Source organism: Dreissena polymorpha, chromosome 4 (assembly GCF_020536995.1).
Source record: "Dreissena polymorpha isolate Duluth1 chromosome 4, UMN_Dpol_1.0, whole genome shotgun sequence".
NCBI lineage: Eukaryota > Metazoa > Mollusca > Bivalvia > Myida > Dreissenidae > Dreissena > Dreissena polymorpha.
In genome coordinates, this window is record NC_068358.1 from 34,070,554 (window position 1) to 34,095,476 (window position 24,923).

The following is a 24,923-nucleotide window of genomic DNA, read 5'->3' on the forward strand; positions in this document are numbered from 1 at the left end:
TGAATAACTCCCGTGTCACTATCAATCAATCGATAATTTAATTGGTTTATTGCAGTTTAATGTCTTTGTAATACCTACCACACAAATTGGTCCCGACAGTGATCTCCTCCACGATAAAATCGTGGCCAGTTACTTAAGAGACTGATAATAGCAACCAGGTGTAATCCTACTGGTAATCGTGCTTTTCATGCATAATATTATAAAAACATTTATTTCACCGCGTAAATGGTTTTATCAAAATTAATATTGAAATCATTGTAAATATAAAACAAATATAAATGTTTTGTTAAATTCCCAAATGAGAATCATAATTTGTAATACGAATCACACTCCCGATTGATTTATGTTAATGAAACATTTACAAATTCTAGCATCAAAAAAATGTCCTCATGTATTTCCTTTGTCCCGACAAAAGCGCGCGAAAATTATGCACCAATGTACAATGTCACGTCATACCCATGCGTGTGTGTATTGATTTTTGGATAAAAACTTTGTAGATAATCTGTCGCTAATTAATTGCAATTTGCAAACTGGCTGTCAAAATGTTTATCACACATCACGCTTCAGTACTGCAGAGCCTAAACCGCAGACTGGAAGTACGTATCCATTTTTTCTCCGTTGCATCGGTGTAATTTTGCCAGTGTACAGGACTGACTTTCTCGCGCGTGACCACTCATATGAGGGGAATTTAACATTTGGGATGCAAAATTGCTGGCCGCTGGCCGGAGAAACGGGGTTACCGCTAAAGAGGGGTGCATTATATAGTGTTTATGGACGGTCGCGGCACAGACCGGCCGCCTACACGGGACGACCAGCGATGAGGGGTGACCGGAAGTAGGGGTTGGACTGTATACCCATTTCAAAATTGGTCAAAGCGGTGACATATGCTAAAAATAGCCGAAAGAAAATTCAATTTTAATCTATTTTAAACAACTTTTTACCAGCAGAAAGTAACATATTAGATCATTAAAAACGTTTTAACCATTTAGAAGAGACCTTCTTTGTGAGTGATACCGGAAAACGCTGAAAATGAACGCTATATATTTGGTGACCTGAGTAACTTGCACTTTCACTTTCCAGAGTAAACAGGGATGTAAATAAACTGATTGTTTGTAAACACAATTGACTTAAAAGACACTGTATTTTGAGCTCAAAACAAGTTGTATTGCTCATTTTGTATGGTAATGTCCAATAGCATATATATATTGTTTTTGATAACCTTTATATATAAAATATGAAAAAATATTTAAAAATTGGTAAATAATTACGGATCGTCACCTTTATAGGGCCTTTAACAATGAATAAAATCAATATCAATACTCTGACAGTGCAGATCAGTATACTATTATTATTGCAATTAACTTATTCTTATTCAATAAATGGTCAGAATTTTATTGTAGACTAAGACTATTTTTATAACATGTGTAGAGTACCATCCGAAACTTGTTCCTGTGAAATTTAATATGCTAAACAGAGTTTGTCCCATTACATTGCCATTTAAAGAAATGGTGGACAGAAGAGAGGCAAAGGCCTGTCCCAAATTTAAGAAAACCCTTACACTCTAAGAAGCAGAGTGAAAATGGCTAGATTTGCAACCACCATAAATCTAGAACAGTCTGCAAGTGATTTGCAGTATGTTCAGAATTTACGCAGTTTGCTGCTTATTAGTACCTATTTTGAAGCCTTTAAAACTTGAATTTAGTAAGATAGGTCTTTAATTAAATTTGATATTCTAAGGCACAACAAATGCGTCAATAAGCATATCTTAGTTGTAAAGGGTTAAATCTGCCCTAAGAAGTTCTGATGGTTTCTTTCATTTCACAAGGATCCTGACTGGTTCATTTGACAAGAGCATGAAGATCTGGACAGCAGACGGAAAACCAGTCCACAAGCTGGATAACTTCATCTCTACTGTGTCAGGCATTTGTTACGTGCCCCGCAACAAGACCGTCTGGGTAGCAGGGGGCACGTCATATGCCAGTCTGTTTGATCCAAAATCTGGTGAAAATGTAAGTTTTGTAAAGTGCCTAATGGCTTCCACCCCAGTCCTCATTCCTTTTGGGTTTAATACTTTACAAAAGGAGGATGTTTTTTTATTGTCCAGGGGTTATGTGCTAAAATCTGTATGATTGTTGTTGTACAAGTATATGAACAATAAAATTGAATATCTTATGCATATTACCATTTAAAAAGTTTTCACAGTAGTTTTATAATAATTATAATCTTCTAACTCTGGCATAATGTAAATATATTGAAATAACAATTTGCATTAATGGGCATTGCATTATTTGGTCCATTTAGCAATGTACATGCTACAATACTATTAAAACTATTGTACTCTGAATCAAATGTTTTGTTTATTTAATTATTTACTGTTTTAGGTGTCAGATTTTATTGGAACATTTCAACAACAGGAAGAGGAGAAATACCAACTACAGATCCTCAAATTCTTTCCTGAATTAAACCAAGTTGTTGGTATGAAAATATTATCTAGGGACATGCAGCAAAAGTTTTAATAACATTTTTACAAAGACCTGATCCAAAAGATCCGATTTATCTTTATTGATCTCTCATAGAATAAGATTTTGTCCCATCAATACTTTTGACAGTGTCATGGTTTTATTGCTACACTGTGAAAAAAACCAAGCTTCAATTATATAATTTAATAGACAATGGGTAATGTTTTGATTTATTTCAATATTGCTTAAATCAATTGTGTCTTTATATTCAGTACGGAATTAGTATTCTTTTTTATAAGAATTATGTACGCTATTTTCCTCTTAAATAAATTAATAGTTTGGATTGATAAAGACCAATGTGGTAAAAAAAAATTTTCCAGCATCAACAAGTAGACGACACTTGATAGTTTGGAAGTACAACCCTTCTGGTTGTGTCACAGCCCTCAAGTGTAAAGTACCGCTGGAGAGTTTGTGTTATAGTAGGTGTTGTAGTTTATCTTTTATATATAAATATATGTATCTCGTTCAGATGGCATGAGTTAGTCATATGATCTTAAAGTTTTTATCAAGTTTATACATGAGTCAAAACTTTTAGCCTCCATTTTTTTGTTGGATCTATATCCAATACCCATTTAAGGATTGTCATGAAACTTTGCTACAATATTGAGGCTACTGAGCAAATGTGTAGGTCATGGAGACGATGTACAGAGGGCATGGGTAAGTCACACCTGCTCAATGTAAAACTTTTAAGGTAAAAAGTTTGATCCTCTCTTTGTTTGTGCATATCCTTTTTTTATACCCATTGAAGAATTTTCATAAAACTTAGCTACAATTTTTATGTCATTGAGACCTGTACAGAAAACATGAGACAGTCACTTCTGCTCAAGGTAAAGGTTGTACTTCAGTGTTAAAAATGATGAGCCTCTATGTTTATTTTAAGTCTATATCTTAATAACAATAGAAGGATTTTCATGATATTGGCCACAATGTTTACATCATGGGAGGAATGTGGAGAAGGCATGAGTGAGTCATGCTTGCTCAAAATGAAGGTCACCACTTCACAGTAAAAATAATCTTGGCAGGGGATCATTGAGCTGTCTAATGGACTGCCTTGATGTGTTATGATTAGCCGAGCATCTGACAATATTGTCAAACAAGAATGAAGAATGGTTGATGCACAATTAAAGTCTATATCTTAATAACAATAGAAGGATTTTCATGATATTGGCCACAATGTTTACATCATGGGAGGAATGTGGAGAAGGCATGAGTGAGTCATGCTTTCTCAAAATGAAGGTCACCACTTCACAGTAAAAATAATCTTGGCAGGGGATCATTGAGCTGTCTAATGGACTGCCTTGATGTGTTATGATTAGCCGAGCATCTGACAATATTGTCAAACAAGAATGAAGAATGGTTGATGCACAATTAAAGTCTATATCTTAATAACAATAGAAGGATTTTCATGATATTGGCCACAATGTTTACATCATGGGAGGAATGTGGAGAAGGCATGAGTGAGTCATGCTTGCTCAAAATGAAGGTCACCACTTCACAGTAAAAATAATCTTGGCAGGGGATCATTGAGCTGTCTAATGGACTGCCTTGATGTGTTATGATTAGCCGAGCATCTGACAATATTGTCAAACAAGAATGAAGAATGGTTGATGCACAATTAAATGTTGATGTTGCTTTTGAAATGTTTAAAGAATTTTCACATTTTAAATTGGATCCATCTGCATCTTTCAACTAATTTTCTAAATAAGTAAAGGTATAAATTGAAATTGATCATAGAACTGAACAACAAGAAAAGTGCATAATGTATATTGATGTTTTTTGAATTTGTTGTTGAAAACTGCTATCCCCCAAAAAAGAAAAGCATGATTAAAGATGTTCATGTAATAAATAGATGTTTTCTAAGCGTTTGCACACAAGGTTCTTCGGCATTGACTTTACTGGTATTCCAGAGCTCCAATTATTATCCCCCGCCATAGGCGAGGGGATATTGTTTTGGCGTTGTCCTTCCGTCTGTCCATCATTCCGTCCGTCCGGAGCCATATCTTGGAAGTGCTTTGGCGGATTTCATTGAAACTTGGTATGAGTATATATATGGATAAGAGCATGATGCACGCCAAATGGAAGTCTACACCATCTGTTAATAAAAGAGTTATGGCCCTTTATATCTTGAAAAAATGCTTTTTGTGTGTGTCCAGAGCCATATCTTGAAAGTGCTCTGGCCGATTTCATTGAAACTTGGTATGAGTATATATATGGATAAGAGGATGATGCATGCCAAATGGGATTGTACACCATCTGTTAATAACGGAGTTATGGCCCTTTGTTTCTTGAAAAAATGCTTTTTTGAGTGTCAAATATAACACTGTTGTGTCCAGAAGCATATTGGCGGCGGATATCAATTCCAACGAATTTGCTTGTTTTCTTTAAGAATCATGTTGTTGCCATGCATGATTCAATCATTTACGCTTCTTATGGAGTCATTTGGTGTTTTTCAGCTCGTAAAGTGCCTATACTGATATTTAGTGGCGATCATGAAGGAGTGATTGTCAAGTGGGAACGCATGCAATCCAACCATTTTATGTACAGGTATCTATGGTCACTTATCTTGGTCTCAATACTAACCTTTATTTTTCTTTAAATAGTGTAGCTTTATTATTCACATTTGTTTATTGTTAAGAATCGTAAATCTCATAACTACAGCAGATTTTCAATTGATATTTCTTTGATCTTGATGTAATCCTTATGTAAGGTCATACAAATATGCATATTTGCGAAGCGAAATGCATAGTTAAGCACCCTGTACTCAAACATCTCTTGCTTGAGTGATCAAGAAAAAAAGATTTTGTTGGTATATATTAAATCTGTAATTCTCATACCTGTTTAATTGAATTGTGAATTCATACTTGAGAGATGAACTTAGTATAGTTTTTACTTCGTACAGATGGTGCTTTTGATATTATGTAGATTATTTAGCTTAGCTGTCTAACCCTTCTTTTTATGTTTCTCAATATTGAATTAAACATTTTTATCAGAAGACAAAAAATTGTAAACTATTTTTATGCATTGGCTAATTTCAAAATATCTGCACTCTCTGTTCACAAGTATCGCTAATTAGTACTCTGTTGACTAAATTGCATTTCTTTATACAGCTCACTTTGAAATGCAGTCAATGCTTCAAGAATTGCAATATGCACCACATTTCTCATTTTCAGTAAGGAAACATTTGTCATCAGTGACTCAAAAATCAAAAAGAAACGTAAGACAGGCAGTAAGAAGCGTGAACTGATGCTGGAACAAGAGCTCAACGAGAAGTTGAACAACCTGCAGGTGAAGAACAATGAGGAGGTGAACAAGGCCAACAACAAGAACATCCAGAGCCACTACGCCTTCAACAAGCCCATCATTCCACCTGTAAGTCTCAGAGTTTAGTTTCTACCTGTTATTCTCAGATCTCAGTTTCCATCTGTAAGTCTTAAATCTCAGTTTCCATCTGTAAGTCTAAGATCTCAGTTTCCATCTGTAAGTCTCCGACCTCATTTTCCACCTGTAAGTTTCAGATCTCAGTTTCCACCTGTAAGTCTCAGATCTCAGTTTCCATCTGTGAGTCTCAGATCTCTTTTCCACCTTCAGTCTCGGATCTCAGTTCCATCTGTTAGTCTAAGATCTCAGTTTCCATCTGTAAGTGTCCGACCTCATTTTCCACCTGTAAGTTTCAGATCTCAGTTTCCACCTGTAAGTCTCAGATCTCAGTTTCCATCTGTAAGTCTCAGCTCTCATTTTCCACCTGTTAGTCTCAGATCTCAGTTTCCACCTGTTATTCTCATATCTCATTTTCCACATGTATGTCTCAGATCTCATTTTCCACCTGTTAGTCTCAGATCTCAGTTTCTACCTGTTATTCTCAGATCACATTTCCCACATGCTTGTCTCAGATCTCAGTTTCCATCTGTAAGTCTCAGATCTCAGTTTTATGTTGTCCACCTCACTTGAATGTTTCATTTCTAAGTCTCCAATTGTTAGTCACAGGGTTCATCTTTAAATCTCAGGTTTCATCTTAAGTCTCAGTTTTAACAAGTTTTTCTCATTATAAGTTTCCACATGTTAGCCTGATCTTTTCCAAACTATATTTCTATTTTCCACAGCGCATGTAGGTTTAATTATTTTTAATATGTTAAGCATTAACTGTCCAGAACACAAAAAAGATCCAGAACCAATATTCCCCATGATTTTAGCTTTGTTAATTTTCTCCTTATAATTCTGAGTTAACACCAGGCAATGTAAGTTTGCACCCATAACACCAGGCAATGTAAGTTTGCAACCATAAATTGTCATCTGTTTGTGTTTCCACTGAACTGTCTGTGGTCGGATTTTCCCCCCATCTGTAATTTGAGTTTCTATGTCACGTGTTAATTCTGCACTTAGTATTAGTTTTGCATTTGCTCCTGTAATTGTTTGCACCTTCAAGTTATTATGAACCCAAAGCATCCCTTGTAGATCTATTGAATTTTTTAAGCTTTGAGGGAAGGTGGTGGGGCCTTGCAGATCTGGAATTTTAGGGCAAAGGGGGAAAAATGAATTTTTATGATAATGATTACATGTTTATATTCAAATTTGTTATTAAACATTAATCGTATTATTTGCTGCTTATGCTAAATTATCTGCACAGACTTGGTTTGATGAATGTAGCCAGAATTGTGTACAAAAACGCCTGTTTAATCAATTTTTTTCAAGTTAAATAAAACATTTTAAAATAATCTTTTAGAATGGAGTTTTATCATTGTAAGGGGAATGTTTAGGTCGTTATAAAGAAAACATTATATAACTTTGGAGCAGTTCCCTTTGGCATCAAATTAACCCTAAAAAATTCACTAAATAGCTTAATTCTATATAGATAACAAGATCAGGATGCTTGTCCTATGTTTCAGGCCTCCACCCACAACCATCCCCATACCACGATACTCAAGTGCCTGTTTGTGGAAAGTCTTGACATCATCCTGGCTGCCTCAGAGGACACCAATATATGTACGTCTACAAGTGTTGACTGGAGAATGTTCACGCAACTTAACCTTTCCCACTTAGAAGCTAGGTGAAAATGGCTATGTGCAAACAGTATAAAACCAGAACAGCCTGCGAGTAACTCGCAGTCTGTTCATGTTTTATGCTGTTTGCTGCTCATCAGTATCTAAGGGTTGGAAATGAACCTTTAAAACTTGGATCTAGTAAAAAAAGGTCTTTAATTAATTGTAACTTTCTTATGGACTTAAAATACATATCTAAGTGGTAAATATACCTGTCAATCAAGCATTGAGTAAGTCCATAGTTAGCTCACTTAGCTAAGTGCTGGACTACAAATAGAGGATCATGTTACGGTTCTGTCGTATAAGTTTGTGTGGATTGGTCTTAGAATTATTTCTACAGACAGTTTGGCCATACCACTGATTTAAGTATGCCAGTTGTCAGTTATTGCTCATAATAATAGTAAACTAGCTTACCCAGGAAAAGTATTAGTAGACTAACTTACTGCTGTGATCTCACTGAATAATGTTAAAGATGAAAACAAAATCCAAATAAACAAAGAAAGCAAGAGACTCTTGGGAATGTTCCAGATATTAAAATACCCACTATTCAGGGAGTACAAACAAGAGACTCTTGGCAATGTTCCAGATATTAAAATACCCACTATTCAGGGTGTACAAACAAGAGACTCTCTTGGGAATGTTCCAGATATTAAAATACCCACTATTTAGGGAGTACAAACAGAGTTAATCCGTATAAAATCAGTTCAATGCACTCAATACATGTCTGGCCACAAGATCCCGTACTGGCATAACCTCCGGTACAACAAGCCTAATTTTCAATTCCCTGTCCAGTCAACAGCAGATTGGAACGGGACCAGAATTTTTATCTGCCATGAGGGCCAGCATTCATGGGTGTTTTTGTGAAACTCAATAAGTTTTAATGTTGCGAAAACTGATTAACTATTTCTACAGTTGTAAATTTTATACTTGTACCGCATCATGCCAAAAAGAGTTTTAATGCCTTTTGTGGCCAGCATAGCTCAAGACCATCCTGCTCATTAGTGCAGTTATATCAGGGGCTAACCTTACGGCTTATGAGTCCACAAAATCTTATGTGTCTTCAGCAAACGGGGTAACACCTGACCAGACTGGGAATGCACAGTCTGGTCTGGAGCTACACCTGTTGCATATGGCATAAGACCCATTTTTGCATGAAGTGGCTCATATGTTTTCAGATGTGTGGGGTTTTGATGACCAGGCAGTGTCAGTTCTGCAGGATATGAAGCCCCAGGACATGGAGTCTCTAGTCACGCGTTACAGCATCCTCCTAGACCCGGAATCTGGGCTCCTCCCACAAAACACAAAGGACAGTGTGAGTATTAGGAGCGGAATAGAGCCTTAGAACAAGATATAACTGGTCTTTTTAGCTTGGTATTCACATATCATGGGCCATATTACTACACCCAAATATCTGTGTCTGCATAATGCTCTGGTTAAGGTTAACCTACAACATGTCAATTTCACTACTACAGGTATTTTATTAAATTTCACACATGTTTTGGGTCATTGTGAAGTTCACTTACCAAGTTCCATAACTCTAGCCTGCAATTTAGCAGAATAATGCTCCAGCTTTTACTTAGAAATGTGTTCATGAGAAACTCATGTATTATGTGCATTACAGGATATTGACTGTGACAAATCACGTAGCTGGGTTCATGTGTAAATATATGTTCTGTGCATTACAGGAGAGTGACTCAGTAACAAATCGCGTAGCTGGGTTTGTGTGTAAATATGTGTTCTGTGAGCATGAGTCGTGCGTGACAAGCCTGGTAGTTATAGAGAAGGAGAACAGCATGGACTCCACATACCTGGTGAGAACATTTGAGCCGCACTCCGGGATAACAGGGCTTAATGCATGTGCGTTAAGTATTGTACCAGATTAGCCTGTGCAATCTGCACAGGCTTATTAGGGCTGACACTTTCAGCTTTTTTGGAATTTTTTATTTGAAGGAATCTTTTTTTCACAAAAATCCATTTTAAGGCGCAAAAGCAGATTGCACAAGCTAATCTTGGATGACACTTAATGCACAGGTGTGCTAATCTTGGATGACACTTAATGCACAGGTGTGCTAATCTTGGAGGACACTTAATGCACAGGTGTGCTAATCTTGGATGACACTTAATGCACAGGTGTTAAGACATGTTTTCAATGAGGGAGGCTCATTTGTTAATTTCATTGTAAGATTGTATTCTCATTTCAAAAGTAAAAATATTAATTTTCTGTATGAGTGCAATATAATCTTATCTTGAAATCAACATAACATATTTTTATTAAATCCTTTTATAAAATCAATTTATCAAATACGCAAGATTTGCTCAAGCTTAATACAATTCAATGTACTGTGACATCATTATAATGATGTATTGTATTTATATTTGTCCAAAGATCCCAATTCATCTGGAAAAGTTCTCATACACTTTTCAACATACATCATTCAAAATTTAATGCATATCTCTGTTTGATATGAAATGCGCATTTTCAACAAGCTCTATTTAATTATATTGTTTGTTTTTAATTATTTATTATTTATTAAGTAGGACAAATTTTACACTGATGATGGGATTATCAATTATTGTAAAAACAGATAATAAAAAATACAGAATGAAATTTAAAAAACTGATCATTTGACTGGAGTGAGAGGGAAATAAAGGGACTGTCATCAAATGTATTCTCCTCCCATGCACTGCATAGCATTATATATTGTCTCATGCAAATTAAGTTACCTTTAACTGATACTAAAGCGTCATGCGTTTTGTCCTATAAATTTATTTTATTTATTTTTATGTCCCCCACCACTATAGTAGGGGACATATTTTTTTTTTTTTTGCCCTGTCGGTTGGTTGGTTGGTTGGTTTATTTGTTTGTTTGCCCCAACTTTACCATTTTGCCATATCTTTTGCAATATTGAAGATAGCAACTTCATATTTGCCATGCATGTGTATCTCATGGAGCTGCACATTTTGAGTGGTGAAAGGTCAAGGTAATCCTTCAAGGTCAAAGGTCAAATATATAGCTTCAAAGCGGTGCAGTAGGGGACATAGTGTTTCTGACAAACATATATCTTGTTAAAATAAGCAATTGAATTGCTCAATGCAGGTATAGTTATAAGATAAACAGGGGTATAATAAGCAATTTTTCACTATAAACAGGAATTTTGTTTATCAAAATTCTACTAATTAGGAATCATTTTTGAAAGTAATTTGCCAAATAAAAACCATGGAATTTATATTTATCTATTGCTTGAAACCAAGAAAATGTAATAGGTTCCAGTGATTTGAAATAGAGAATCTTGTTCAAAATTGAGCAGTGCAAGGCTTATTTTTTATCACTGTGTTAATATCTATTGCAGCTCAGTGGTGGTTGGGACAGAAGGATTTGTATCTGGGACCTGGAGAAGGGCAGGTTAGTATTGGCTCATACAGGACCATGCTTAAAAGTGATTTTTTTTGACAGATGTCTTTAATAGTCTGTTTTTAGGGGTTATTTATGTTAGCATTAGAATTTAAAAGTTGAACCCTGTGACACTTCTGTTTTGCACAGTAAATAAGAAATATATATGCAATATAGAAACATATTTGTTCATTCAAATGTCAGTCATATAGAAATAAATATGATTTTCTGCAATAATTGAGTTTAGACCGGAAGTGTTTAAAATATCAATCACATGCCCAGTGATTTAAAAAAATATATTAATGATTTAATCTGTTTTTCCTTAATTGTTTAATACCTAAAACTTTTATCATCCTCTGTGATTAAAAATTAATGTCCAAAATTATGACAAAGTAATAACTTGTTATTATGAATTTAGCTTTTGTAGCAAAGTTCATTTCTGTAGAAAGAGACAGCTTTCTCCAAAAGCATGGTCAATTTAACAAAATTTAATACAATGAGCATCTGCATCAGTTACCAAAGAGCACATGTGTAATGGTCAAGTGAATTAAGCATTCATGAAATTTGATGGGCAAACATATATCATCATTAGCTGAGAGCTTGTTTAGCTTCTTTGCGGTAGAATCTGTGACGTTTTCAGTTTTGATTGTTAAAAAATGAAAATTCTGCTTTCACACTAAATTGATTCACATCAGGTTGCACGACACATTCCGCAATACAAGCCTTGCACCTGGTAACCATGACAACTTGGAGTTGGCGTGTGATGGAGTCATCATGGACATGGACTACAGTGAAGTCAAGTAGGTTCACCTGGCTGGGGTCACTATTTAAGCCTTGTTCTGGGAAAATTGGACTTATGTTAAGTAAAGAATTCTTGGAAATGAATTTTTTTGTAAAAGCGGAGGGTCATCCCTGATATGCCTGTGTGGACAGCCTAGCGTCAGCCCTGATATGCCTGTGTGGACAGCCTAGTCATCCCTGATATGCCTGTGTGGACAGCCTAGTGTCAGCCCTGATATGCCTGTGTGGACAGCCTATTCATCCCTGATATGCCTGTGTGGACAGCCTAGGGTCAGCCCTGATATGCCTGTGTGGACAGCCTAGTCATCCCTGATATGCCTGTGTGGACAGCCTAGGATCAGCCCTGATATGCCTGTGTGGACAGCCTATTCATCCCTGATATGCCTGTGTGGACAGCCTAGTCAGCCCTGATATGCCTGTGTGGACAGCCTAGTCATCCCTGATATGCCTGTGTGGACAGCCTAGTCAGTCCTGATATGCCTGTGTGGACAGCCTAGTCATCCCTGATATGCCTGTGTGGACAGCCTAGTCAGCCCTGATATGCCTGTGTGGACAGCCTAGTCATCCCTGATATGCCTGTGTCAACAGCCTAGTCAGCCCTGATATGCCTGTGTGGACAGCCTAGTCATCCCTGATATGCCTGTGTGGACAGCCTAGTCAGCCCTGATATGCCTGTGTGGACAGCCTAATCAGCCCTGAAATGCCTGTGTGGACAGCCTAGTCATCCCTGATATGCCTGTGTGGACAGTCTGATATGCCTTTGTGGACAACCCTGATATGCCTGTGTGGACAGCCTGATATGCCTGTGTGGACAGCCTGATATGCCTGTGTGGACAGCCCTAATATGCCTTTGTGGACAGCCTGATATGCCTGTGTGGACAGCCTGATATACCTTTGTGGACAGCCTGATATGCCTGTGTGGACAGCCTGATATGCCTTTGTGGACAGCCTGATATGCATGTGTGGACAGCCTGATATGCCTGTGTGGACAGCCCTGATAGGCCTGTGTGGACAGCCTAGTCATCCCTGATATGCCTGTGTGGACAGCCTGATATGCCTGTGTGGACAGCCTGATATGCCTAGGCTAATTTGCGACTTTTCCCAGAAGGAGGCTCATTTCTGTTGTCATGGACACAATTCTGATATTTTTTAGTATTAATCCATTATAAAGCAGTTGTTTAGTTTAAATAAAGTGAAAAGTGATACATCTGAATATTTGAAGACTTGTGTTCTTTACTACAGAACATATCATCGTCCATAAGAGATGCAGTCCTATCAAAAGCTTAAATCTGTTTCAATTTTCAGTTCAGTGTAGACAAGCATTCCAAAATAGTTTGCCAAAATTGTTAGCACACGTTACATTTTAAGCTCGACTTTTCATCAAATAGTTCAAGCTTTACTTTTCACAAATATTTTGTTGTTGATGTTATTTTCTTTGTGTTACTGTTCCAAAATTTGGTATGGGATTTAACAGTTATTTAAATCAAAATAAATAAATAAGTATAAATACAAATATTTAGTTTTGTTGCATGGCCGCATTTCTTATTGTTATCTAAATTTAAGGTTAAATGTTGCATAAAACAAACTATGTAACTTTTGCAGATATTACTATCAAATATGTCTTCACAGTCATCATATCAGGTGACTAAAATAAAATGTACATAACATTGTTAAAGCTAAAATATAGTCGAGTGCCCTATCTTGTGACAGCTCTTGTTTTCTTACCTAGAAGATGTTTGATCAATAACTACTAGAGAAAATTCCTGCATTATTTTCAGTAAGGAGTTTGCATATTCATCCAGTGACAAAATGGTGTACATCCGTAAATTTTCCACAACTGGCTCCAAGATGACCCTTGTGAACACTCTGCAAGGTCATGATGCAGAGGTGACCAGTGTCCGCTGGAATGCAGTCTTGAATAAGTGGGTCACTGGCTCTGAGGATGGCACCATCAGAATATGGGTTTGCTAATATTTTGTTAACAGACAACATCTTAAGTTACTTCTAACTTAAAAGTTATCTTAGCTTCATTTTCAAATTTAAATTCCAGCAAATACATTTCTCTTCTCCCAGGTATTATTTATCAATTCAACAAAACAACTGTCTGTGAATTTCTTGTTTGCTTTCTTTATATTGCTCTTTAATGTTACTTTATTTATGTTATATTCTAATCTATATAATCTAAGCAGTGCTTGAAAATGTTCAGTATAAAATAGTATAATCTTGTAAAGCTTGTGGCACAAATTTTGCATCACAACAAATTAATTGTGGAGACCTGCTTGTACCTGTTGAATCAACTGTTAATTGGTTTATATTACAGTCGGGTAGTGGATTGAACGAATGTGAACAGATCTTGGCCGCCATGGGTGGTGTGAGCTGTCTGTGTGTGGACAAGCTGAATGGTGCCATTGTGGCAGGCATCCAGCACGTGATCCGTGTGTATGACCCAGACATGTACCGGCTCATGCAGACCAACGTTGGGCATACCGACGCTGTCAGAACCGTGATCCACATCAAAGAGCGAAATCAGGTAACTTGAGTGAATATAATGAAAATGATGTTATTGATTCTTTATGAGTTTTTAGCTCGCATGAGCAAATTTTAAATTTAATTTTAAAGTGTACCTCATTGTTATCCCTCAATATGAAGGTCTGTTAACTTATTCATTCTAATGAATTCTAATGATTACTTTTACTGAAGCTCGAGGCAGAGATTTGAAAACAACTTCACGGAAATTATCCTTTAGTGACCCTCTTTTTAACTGTTTAACACAGTCAGGTCCATTTCATGTGTAGGTCACCAGAGCTGAAAATAGATTTTGAAATATGTCTGAACTCATCTTATCTGAGATTAGAAAGATAATTGCTGAAATATTTGGTATGTATTATCGTTTAGTTGTCCCCATCTAAGTTTGTTTAAGTCAGGCCTTTAAGGTCAAAAAAGGAAATGATATACTTATATAGAAAAATGACTTTAAAGTATTTTTTAGAATAAAAAAGTGGAGAGGTGTTATATTTTGCACCTAGCAGCATATGGTGGGCCTCTAACAAGTTTGTTCAAATTGTGCTCTGGAGTTAAAATTTGCCCAGCCCTAGGTCTGTTTTGTTTCCATTAAATGTATATAGTGGAAACTTCTCTGAGCTCAAAGGTTTGATGCTCTAAAACCATTAATATTCTTTGAAACAAAAGTTTTACATTTTCAAAATATGGAAATTACTTTGGTTTTTAAATTAGTGGAATTCTATTTTTATTTTATTTGAATCCAAGAAATGAGTTGCATAATATGGTAACTGTTTTGTCACGCATTACCATTACACAGGGTGCTCCACTGTGGGAAGTGTATCCATTTTGTCCCCTACCAGTGAAACAGGAGGGGACTTATGGTTTGCGCTCTGTATGTCCGTCAGTATGTCAGTCAGTCAGTCAGTCAGTCTGTGGTATGGCTTGCACTGGCCACGCCTTCTTGCAGGACACGCCTTCAGCATGAATGCCTCTTTGATAGCATGTTCAGAGAGAGACTGTTTTGTATGCTTGACGAGTAGGGATGTAAATAAAACCAGTATAACTTTCAATGGTGTTTGTTCCTTAAATGGAGTTCCTTTAATGGTGATAAATAGTGTATTCTGTAGAAGAAACACTACACAGTCTGTCACACTTTTCTGGATCCTGCGATAACTTTAAAAGTTCTTAATATTTTTCATGAAACTTGAAACATGGATAGATGGCAATATGAAGATTATGCACATCATTTCATTTTGTTCCTACGTCAAAAATTATGGTTGTTATGGCAACAAATATTATTTCTTTAAATATAAAAATCTGAAAATGGTGGAATTTCACCGGTAGGGGACCATATTGCTTGACAATAGTCTTGTTAAACTTATTAATTAAGCAACCAAAGCCTTTGGTTCAATCTTGGCAAGCCACTTTTGGACAAGGTATCCAACTACAAAACATCAATTAAAAACAATAGATCCCCAATTAAATCAATTTGACAAACTAGTTTTCACAAAAATGAAGTCTAATCTGTTAAGATATTTTAAAAAATGCTAAAATTCCATTTATTCATTTGGGCCTATTTGCCGGAAGCTTTCTCAACATTTGATTTGATATTAAAAAGGCCAAACCTGAGCTAGACAGAAAAAAAAACTGCTGAATTTCTATTCTAGTACGTCTCTTGCTCATGGGACCAGTCAATCCGTGTGTGGAACGCATGGAAGAAACCGGTGAAGCGGAAAGATCTGGACGAAGACAACGACAAGGGAGATAACAAGATGAAGCGTGTGGAGATCTCCCTTCATGAGGAGGAGGGGGAGGAGGCAGGTGAGGGGGAGGCAGGGGAGGACGAGACCTCTCCCAGAGAGGAGAGTGCCAACCAAGGGGAGCAACCCAGTGAACCAAACTCATAAAAGCCAAAATGGTTTTTAACATATTTATTAAAGATTTTAAGGCCTCAAAGGGTTAACAGGCCTTGACACTAACCTTTTTGACAGGGTTACCAGAGGAAACCCTACTTTCAACTTTTGGTGACCCTAACCCAAACTAGGGTTCCCTCCTGTTTTGACGCACAGCGTAAGGGCAAATAAGGAAAAGAAGCATACTAGTACACATTTTTATTTCCAATATTCAATTCAGCAGCCATTAAAAGTAGACCTATAAATAGCTTATAAGCCATGTTTTTTAAACTTTGGATATCATGTCTTTCATCAACATCATCAAATGACCCCTCATTGTCATATTTCTGGCAAGTCATGCATACCAATCCATAGTTTTTTTTCTTCATCATAGGACAACCAAGACTAGATTTTTGCCCAATCTTGAAATTGCCAATTTGGTTTTTCTTTCTCGTAAGTCTTACCCGTTTCTAACACCTCTGCATTTGTTTTGGGGTTTTTTTGGGTGCGGGCTCTTTAACACCCTCGAGGTATCTCCACATTTTTGTTTAAATTATTAAATTTATAATGGAATTTTGTTTTTGTTGTTTTAGTAATCGACCACGAGTTCCCTTCGCGTAATCGGAATACTTCGTGCATGCATCAAATAGTAACTGGTCCGAGATATTAAAAATACACTACCTACCTTTTCAGAAATTCTTCTTATAAACACGGCAAGAAATAAAAGATACTTATGAGGATTCAAATCAATACGAAGTGATTCTATTAATTAAGGGTTCCCAGAGGATCACCCAGCTTGAAAGAACTGGTGACCCTCGCCAAAATCTGGTGTCCTCGGGTTCCAGGGACACTGTAAGTGTAGAGGCCTGGTTAAATAAAATCTTTGGGTTGGATGGCTGGTCGAAATTTTAAAGTGCAAATCTTTGATTTGTATTTGTGGATACTTTTTGACCAGCAAATCTGTTTTTCTTGTTGTTTTTTTTCCAGTAACAAGTTGGTGCCTTACTAGATGTATTGATTTGAATATGAATGATTAATATTGTTGTAACATTGTTCCATGAAATATACATGTATATACAGTTCATATTAAATATCCTTTGTATTAATAACTGTTACTTGACAAAACCTGTATTCATCAAAAAAAAAATATATTTTAGGTTTATAAAGCTTTATTTTATTCAATAACAGTTCTGAAATGAACTGTCTATAAAATATGGTTTAAAGAATGGGGTAAAGAGTACTTTTAGTATCATAGTTTGAGGTTTCTATGGTACCATTACGTAAACACAGATTGAATCGTAAAATTCCTTATGTCTCCCCTATTGATACTTATAAAGGTTTTATCTTGCCATTGATCTTATATAAAATATAAACTATATTATTATTTTGAAAAAAAATTCAACATATAAGACATAGAAGCAAGGAATGTAATTATAAAATATTGACAAGAAAATGTGTTCATATAATTTAGAGATGCTAGCACAAATATGTTATGTACATAAATATGCAATGAATATTGGATATAATTATATTATACATACATTATTTAATATTCAATGTGTAATACTTAAAATCAAGCGTAAATTTGACATATTGTAACAGATATTGCATTTATATAAATAAAAATGTATTTTTAAGAATATATGCTCAGTTTGATGAAATGTGATAGTGGTTCTGCCATCGTTTAGCATGTTAAAAAAAAATATGCATTTACAATGACTATGCATTTTCTTCATATTAATTGTTGTTCATTATAGAATATTGAATATAGTTGGTAAGTTTTTGAGTGCTTCTTTTTTGTTCTGTTACAACTAAAAGTTTTAAACTAAAAATTGTTGTTTCTTTTAATTAATCCTTAGCTGGTCGTGTCGTCCGACGTCGGCGTCATGCTAAAACCTTAACATTTTGTTAAGGTTTTGAACATTGGCTCTAAAATCAAATTGCATCCACCTACAACTTTGAAAATTCATATATAGATGCACCTTGATGAGTTCTACACACCACACCCATTATTGGGTCACTAGGTCAAAGGTCAAGGTCACTGTGACCTTAAAAAAAATAATCTGACAAGCTTTTATTTATTCAAAACTTCACTCGTAGCAGAGCGTGGCACCTGTTATGGGGTGCTCTTGTTTAACATTGGCTTGCATTTCTGATAAAACAAATGTCTCATATTGAATAATATCCTGAAGACACTTTTTCTTTACTAACAACATGTAAACCTGTTGCCTTTCTTGCAGCTTATTTATTATATAACATAAAAAAATTATTGGGCAGGTTTGTGCCTACAAATGATTTGTTTATTATTTATGTATCTTGTGTGTGTGTTTTTTGTCAATGTTTTACGCTCATCATTTTTCAGCATTACTCAAACTTGAGATTTAACCAATTACTTACAAACAAATAACACAGAAACTTGTTGCTTTTTATTCTTGAACAACCATGTTCCTAATTAAATAGTTTATTTCCTGACATGTTGCTCACTTTATCAATAACATGTAAACCCAAAGAAACTTTAAAAACTTCACATTAAAATATGCGCCATGAGTTTGTTTACTAGTATATAAGGTTACATATTTATAGTCCACCAAATTACCTCCTTTTTCATTTGTTTGTATGTGTCATTTGGGACTTTGCATAGTTCTCTCTAAGATGTGGTTAAGGTTGGAAAAAAGTGATTGTTAACCATGATTTTTAACCAGGTTTTCCAAAGGAAAACACTGGTTATTAGATTGGCGAATGTCGGCGGGCGGGCTGGTGGGCTGGCGGGCGGAACAAGCTTGTCCGGTCCATAACTTTGTTGTTCATATGAGATATTAAAATCATTTGGCACATTTGTTCACCATCATTGACGGTGTGTCGCGCGAAAGAATTACGTCGATATCTCCAATGTCAAGGTCACACTTTGAGTTCAAAGGTCAAAAATGGCCATAAATGAGATTGTCAATTAACTATGTCAATCATTGTGAGATTTTAAAATCATTTTGCACATTTGTTCACCATCATTGGACGGTGTGTTGCGCGAAAGAATTATGTCAATATTTCCAAGGTCATGGTCGCCACGACTAAAAATAGATTTTGAAACAAAGGGGCTAACTTTGAACAATCAGTAACAATGCACATTTTGAGTTGGTCTCCCTTTTTCAGACTTTTTTTTTCAAATTGAAATCAAGGTCGCCACAAGTAAAAATATATTGAATCTTACACAAGAGGGTAACAATGCACATTTTGAATTGTCTCCATTTATCTGATTTTTTCCAATTGAAAACCTGGTTTTGTGACAATTTTGTGCCTTGTTGTTTTTTTGCTTTATAGTTTGTATTGCTGTATGAGTGTAGTTGTTAATATATCTCAGATGGAACTGTGCATATTTTTATCCTTCATGAAACTTCTCTATCTTACATGATTTGAGGCATATCATGCAAAAATGGGTCTTATGCTATCAGTGAATTCTGGTGAGGAGCTACACTTTTCCCTTTTTACAAGGTGCAAGGTTTAGTGCTCTGATTTCCATAAAGAGTAGCTCCTGACCAGACTGCACAATTCCTTAAGACCTATTTTCCCTTGACACAGCTTATTTTCAACATTAATACAAATTGAATACAGTATAACGTGATCAGCACTTTGTTCAGATGAAAAGAGTTTATATGTATAATAAAAAAGTATTATTTTCACCAGTGATATCTGTTTAATGCTTATAAATTGAGATACAAGAAATGTTGCACCATGATCTTTTTTAGGAACTTAATGCATGCTAATTGGTAATTTAGTTCCATTGAATAACATCAATTTTACTTTTTGTACATTTATGTTAGAATAATAGATAGTGTATCATTCCTATTTCAGATAAGTGGCAAAACAGTGAAAATAGAATGGAAATGATGTTAAAAAATTCCCAAACTTATTTACAACAACTACACAAAACATTATTTTGTCGATTATCTGCAATTTTGAATTCCTGTACATGTTCCAAATTTCAGGGCTGTACATTATGCATTATCATTTGAACTTTTTGAAACTCTGTTTATTAAATGCTATGTACTTTAGCACATTTAGCAGTGTGGTTGAGAATAAAACAACGTATATGTATGTGTATAGATATCTATCAGAAATCTGATAGAATAGACAGCATTTGGCGTAAAACAATCCAATAACCTTTGTGTAGTATATAGAATTAGTGGAACATGAGAAATTTACCTTATCAATGTACTTAAACCAATTTGGTTTAACTACATGTAGGTATTTTAGATAAAAACAGAAGGAAATCCAAGCACGTCTGGTATACAACCGCTTTTCTTGCTAAATTATATATATTGATTTATTGTCTTGTAGCCATTGCGATAAGGAAGTAGTTCCTCTTGGACTGGTTTCTGAATAGCACTTTAGTGCCTGTTGACTTATACCAATAATCCAATAATGTATATTCACATTCATCATTGAGGTCTGTTTGCACATTAAATCTAAGACATCATTTAGGTCTTTTTGATGAACATTCAAATAACAAGCAATCTTTTGTACGTAACTACTAGAGGTTATTAAAGTATGCCCATGGTACCCTGTATATATATGTTGGATAATTGTACAGCTTTTTAAAAGGATTTATGTTTAATGACTAGGTACGATGTGATATGGTAGTTTGTATTGTTGTTTATTCTAATCTTATTGTTTAAGATGAGATATATGATTGACTATAGTGTTGTTTTTTAATGGTTTCTTTATTTAAATTATAAAATATGTGCATAGAAAGCATGTGTAAAATATATCTAAAGATCACCTGTACACATGTATGAGTACACATCGTGTATCATTATTATGTGCAATTATATCACTATATACATGTTTGTGTACAGTGTATGTTGTAAGGAGAATCAAATCAGCTAAGATTATATTGTTATTTTATTGGTGACCATGTGCTGTTGTTGTTTTTTCAGAACAAAAAAGGGAGACAGTTTATTTTATTTCAAACATGCATTTACTCAGTGTATGTTTTTCTTCATGTGTATTCTCATATGTGAGTGTATAATCTTTCATTCCTTGTTGGTAACAGAAGTGTTTATAGCATTTTGTGGTGTTTATCATAAGTGTCTATAATTTTTGAAATCTATTAAAGAATGCTACCTTTTGGAATTTATTGGCATATATCTACATAAAAATCTAATCAATACGAAAACAATATTTAAGAGACTGAATTTTTGTTTTAATGCCTTATAGAAAAGGGAAAATAATTGTCATGAGAAATAAAATAAAATTCAAATAGTGTACAAATAATATTGAAGTGATAATGGACATTTTACCTTATTGTTTACTCTTTCATTGTGACGAATTCTTTTAAGTACACTTATAAAACATGAAATGCAAAGGTCCTTTTTAGCTCATCTATTTTTTGAAGAAAAAAAAATGAGCTATTGTCATCACCTTGGCGTCGGCGTCTGCGTCGGCGTCCGGTTAAGTTTTGCATTTAGTTCCACTTTTCTCAGAAAGCATCAATGCTATTGCATTCAAACTTGGTACACTTACTTACTATCATGAGGGGACATGGCAGGCAAATAATAATAGATAGATAACTATGGAGTGCATTTTGACAGAATTATGTGCCCTTTTATTCTTCGAAAATTGAAAATTTTGGTTAAGTTTTGTGTTTAGGTCCATTTTATTCCTTAAGTATCAAAGCTATTGCTTTCATACTTGCAACACTTACTAACTATCATAAAGGGACTGTGCAGGCAAAGTTATGTAACTCTGACTGGCATTTTGACAGAATTATGTGCCCTTTTTATCCTTAGAAAATTGAAAATTTGGTTAAGTTTTGTGTTTAGGTAGACTATTCCTAAAGTATCAAAGCTATTGCTTTCATACTTGCAACACTTACTAACTATCAAAATGGGACTGTGCAGGCAAAGTTATGTAACTCTGACTGGCATTTTGACGGAATTATGGGCCCTTTATACTTAGAAAATTAACAATTGGTTAAGTTTTGTGTTTTTGTCCACTTTACCCCTTAAGTATCATAGATAATGCTTTCATACATGGAACACTCACAAACTATCATAAGGGGACAGTAAAGGACAAGTTGCATAACTCTGGTTGTCATTTTCACAGAATTATGGCCCTTTTTGACTTTGTAACTTTGAATATATGGTTAAATTTTGTGTTTAGATCCACTTTTCTTCTAAAGTATCAAGGCTATTGCTTTCAAACTTCAAATACTTTCATGCTATCATGAGGGTACTGTACATGGCAAGTTGAATTTTACCTTGACCTTTGAATGACCTTGACTCTCAAGGTCAAATTATTAAATTTTGCTAAAATTGCCATAACTTCTTTATTTATGATTAGATTTGATTGATACTTTGACAAAATAACTCTTACCTGACACACCACAATAGACTCCAACCAAACCATCCCCCATGCCCCCCCCCCCCGAATCCCCCCCTCCCCCGATTTTTTTTTAAGATCATCTAATAAATGACCACCACATTCTCACACTATACCCCGCCCCAACCCCCCCCCCCCTCCAAAAAAAATTAATAATAATAATTGAAACGGTTAAAATACACAAATATTTATTTTTATAATTTTATTTTTGAAATACCGTCAAGAACCCCCCTCCCCCCCCCCCCCCCCCTAAAAAAAAAAACCCATTTATTTTTTATTTTTTTAGCATTTTGTTTCATTTTTGGAAGATAGTGTAATAAATGTCCACACTCCCACACTATACACCCCCTCCACTCCACCCCTCCCTCATTTGTGATTGAAATTGAGATAGGTCCCTTCACCTTTAAAAATAAAAATAGATGAGCGGTCTGCACCCGCAAGGCGGTGCTCTTGTTTTATTTTGAACCACCTTTAATGTTAACATTTATGTAAATTTACCAAATAAAGCACATATTTGTGTATACTGTCTACATTTTTGCCACTTGTTTCACTTGTTTGTGTTTCTGTGTTTTGTGTAGAGAAGTTTTATTACACACCATTTACTGATTAATTAAAAGTTTATGTTATCCAAAGATTCATAGATTCAAACTTTGTTATTTATTAGTAAAAATATTATATTTAAAAAAAACATTAATCGTTTGTTATAGATTATTTAACAGTTATGTACAATCGTTGTTGAAGATATCTTTTATATTTATTGCATTGAAATAAATATTTTATGAAACTGTATATGTCTTATTTATAATTTGCTTTTCATAGGAATTTAGAATTTAATTGGTGTAAAAATATTTAATTATTTTATATTATGGAAAATATATTACATATTATATTTTGGAAAATATATTACATATTCTGCAATGCAGTGAACATCAGTGAAAATATTATTACATTGCAACATTTGTTCATTTATTACATCAGTCTACAAGTGTAATTTTTTTTCGAGACCCATAAATCTATAGATATCAACAAAACAATAATTAAGTTACAATGACACAGATGATGACACTTTTCCCACCATACTAATTTATATGACACCTAACAAACATTTTGATGACGTCATAATACACACACATAATGTTGAAGCTTTTCTTTCGTATTTTTATTTACTTGTTGTATTTAAACATAAAATAATAATATTTATAATCTAAGGTGAATGATCAAAGATTTATTTCACTTGCAGTTATAGAAAAAGTCAGTTGTGGCAACACTTCTTCTTCTTCCCGTAAAGGTCAGGAGTCTTAATAAACTGTACGGTTGGCCTAACTGAGGAATGAGACAGCCACTGGGTCTCTTACAATTTAAATCTAAAAGGATATGTGAGCATTAAAACTATGTACAGGCTTTGGCTGGTTACGCTGTCCTAGAGGGTGAGGCTTTGAGCCGGACCAGAGCAGTCTTAAACCCTTCTAGATTGGTGGAGTCTATGACAAGGATAGGCAGCTGGTTCCACTGGCTTATGGTTCTGGGGTAGAACGAGTTATTATAGACAGTAGATTGTGGGGTTGCCTGCTTCAATCTTGATTTTCCTCTTGTTCTTGTGTTGCTCCGTGATAGGATAGGTCCGGGATCTACATCTACAAGGTGATGTTGTATCTTGTAAAGGAGGGTCAGACGATGGTCTTGTCTCATCTCCTGTAGTGGCCACCATCCAAGATCATTGAGCATAATTATGTGACACACAGCCTGGCGATCTGTCCCAGTGGTTGTTGTGAAAAAATCTAGCACCTCTTCTCTGGGCTTGTTCCAGCTGGTTTATGTCTCTGGCCTGGTCAGGGTCCCATACGGCTACTGCATAGTTAAGGGATGGTACAACATGGGAGTGGTAAGTTCGTTCTCTAACTTTTTTGGTGCAGTTGTACAGGTTCCTGCCCAGGAATCAGATTGTCTTTGAGGCCTTGGATGCAGTGTTGTCGACATGCTGTTTCCATGAGAGGTCTTCAGTAAGTGTCACTCCCAGGTATTGAGCATTGTCAACGTCCTCAAGAATGTGTCAATGAAGGTTGTACGAATGTTTTCTGCGGAACCACTTATTGGTACACATATGTATGACCTGGCATTTCTCGGGATTAAAGTGCATCTGCCATATTGTCTCCCACTTTCCAAGGGCATCCAGGTCCCTTTGTAGCTCAGCTGAATCAGCCTCTGTCCTGATTTCTCTGTAGAGGAGTCCATCATTTGCAAACAGACGTGTCTCTGATGTTGTTACCTCTGGCATGTCGTTACTGAATGCGAGGAACAATAGGGATCCGAGGACTGCACCTTGAGGGACCCCAGACAAGACGTCGGCTTGTGAGGACATGGTACCATCAAGGAGAACCTGCTGCTTCCGGTAGCTGAGGAAGGCCCT

The 24,923-nt window shown here is 35.5% G+C and overlaps 1 protein-coding gene across 3 annotated transcripts in view; it reads left to right on the forward strand.

The window, feature by feature from the left end:
• Positions 1–22,557, forward strand: part of LOC127875958 (uncharacterized WD repeat-containing protein alr3466-like) — a 40,684-nt gene extending 18,127 nt beyond the window's left edge. For 2 of the 3 annotated variants that reach the window (XM_052420736.1, XM_052420735.1), the window contains 13 exons: positions 1,826–2,009; positions 2,382–2,475; positions 2,840–2,938; positions 4,973–5,063; positions 5,690–5,888; positions 7,403–7,499; positions 8,731–8,867; positions 9,241–9,366; positions 10,906–10,958; positions 11,642–11,746; positions 13,526–13,709; positions 14,068–14,277; positions 15,917–17,993. In XM_052420736.1, coding sequence (XP_052276696.1) covers positions 1,826–2,009; positions 2,382–2,475; positions 2,840–2,938; positions 4,973–5,063; positions 5,690–5,888; positions 7,403–7,499; positions 8,731–8,867; positions 9,241–9,366; positions 10,906–10,958; positions 11,642–11,746; positions 13,526–13,709; positions 14,068–14,277; positions 15,917–16,156 — 1,819 coding nt within the window. In that variant the 3' untranslated portion in view covers positions 16,157–17,993. Of the gene's footprint in view, positions 1–1,825; positions 2,010–2,381; positions 2,476–2,839; positions 2,939–4,972; positions 5,064–5,689; positions 5,889–7,402; positions 7,500–8,730; positions 8,868–9,240; positions 9,367–10,905; positions 10,959–11,641; positions 11,747–13,525; positions 13,710–14,067; positions 14,278–15,916; positions 17,994–19,987 lie in introns of those variants that run through there. The other variant, XM_052420737.1, reaches the window with a different exon arrangement.
• The last annotated feature ends 2,366 nt before the right edge of the window (positions 22,558–24,923 follow it).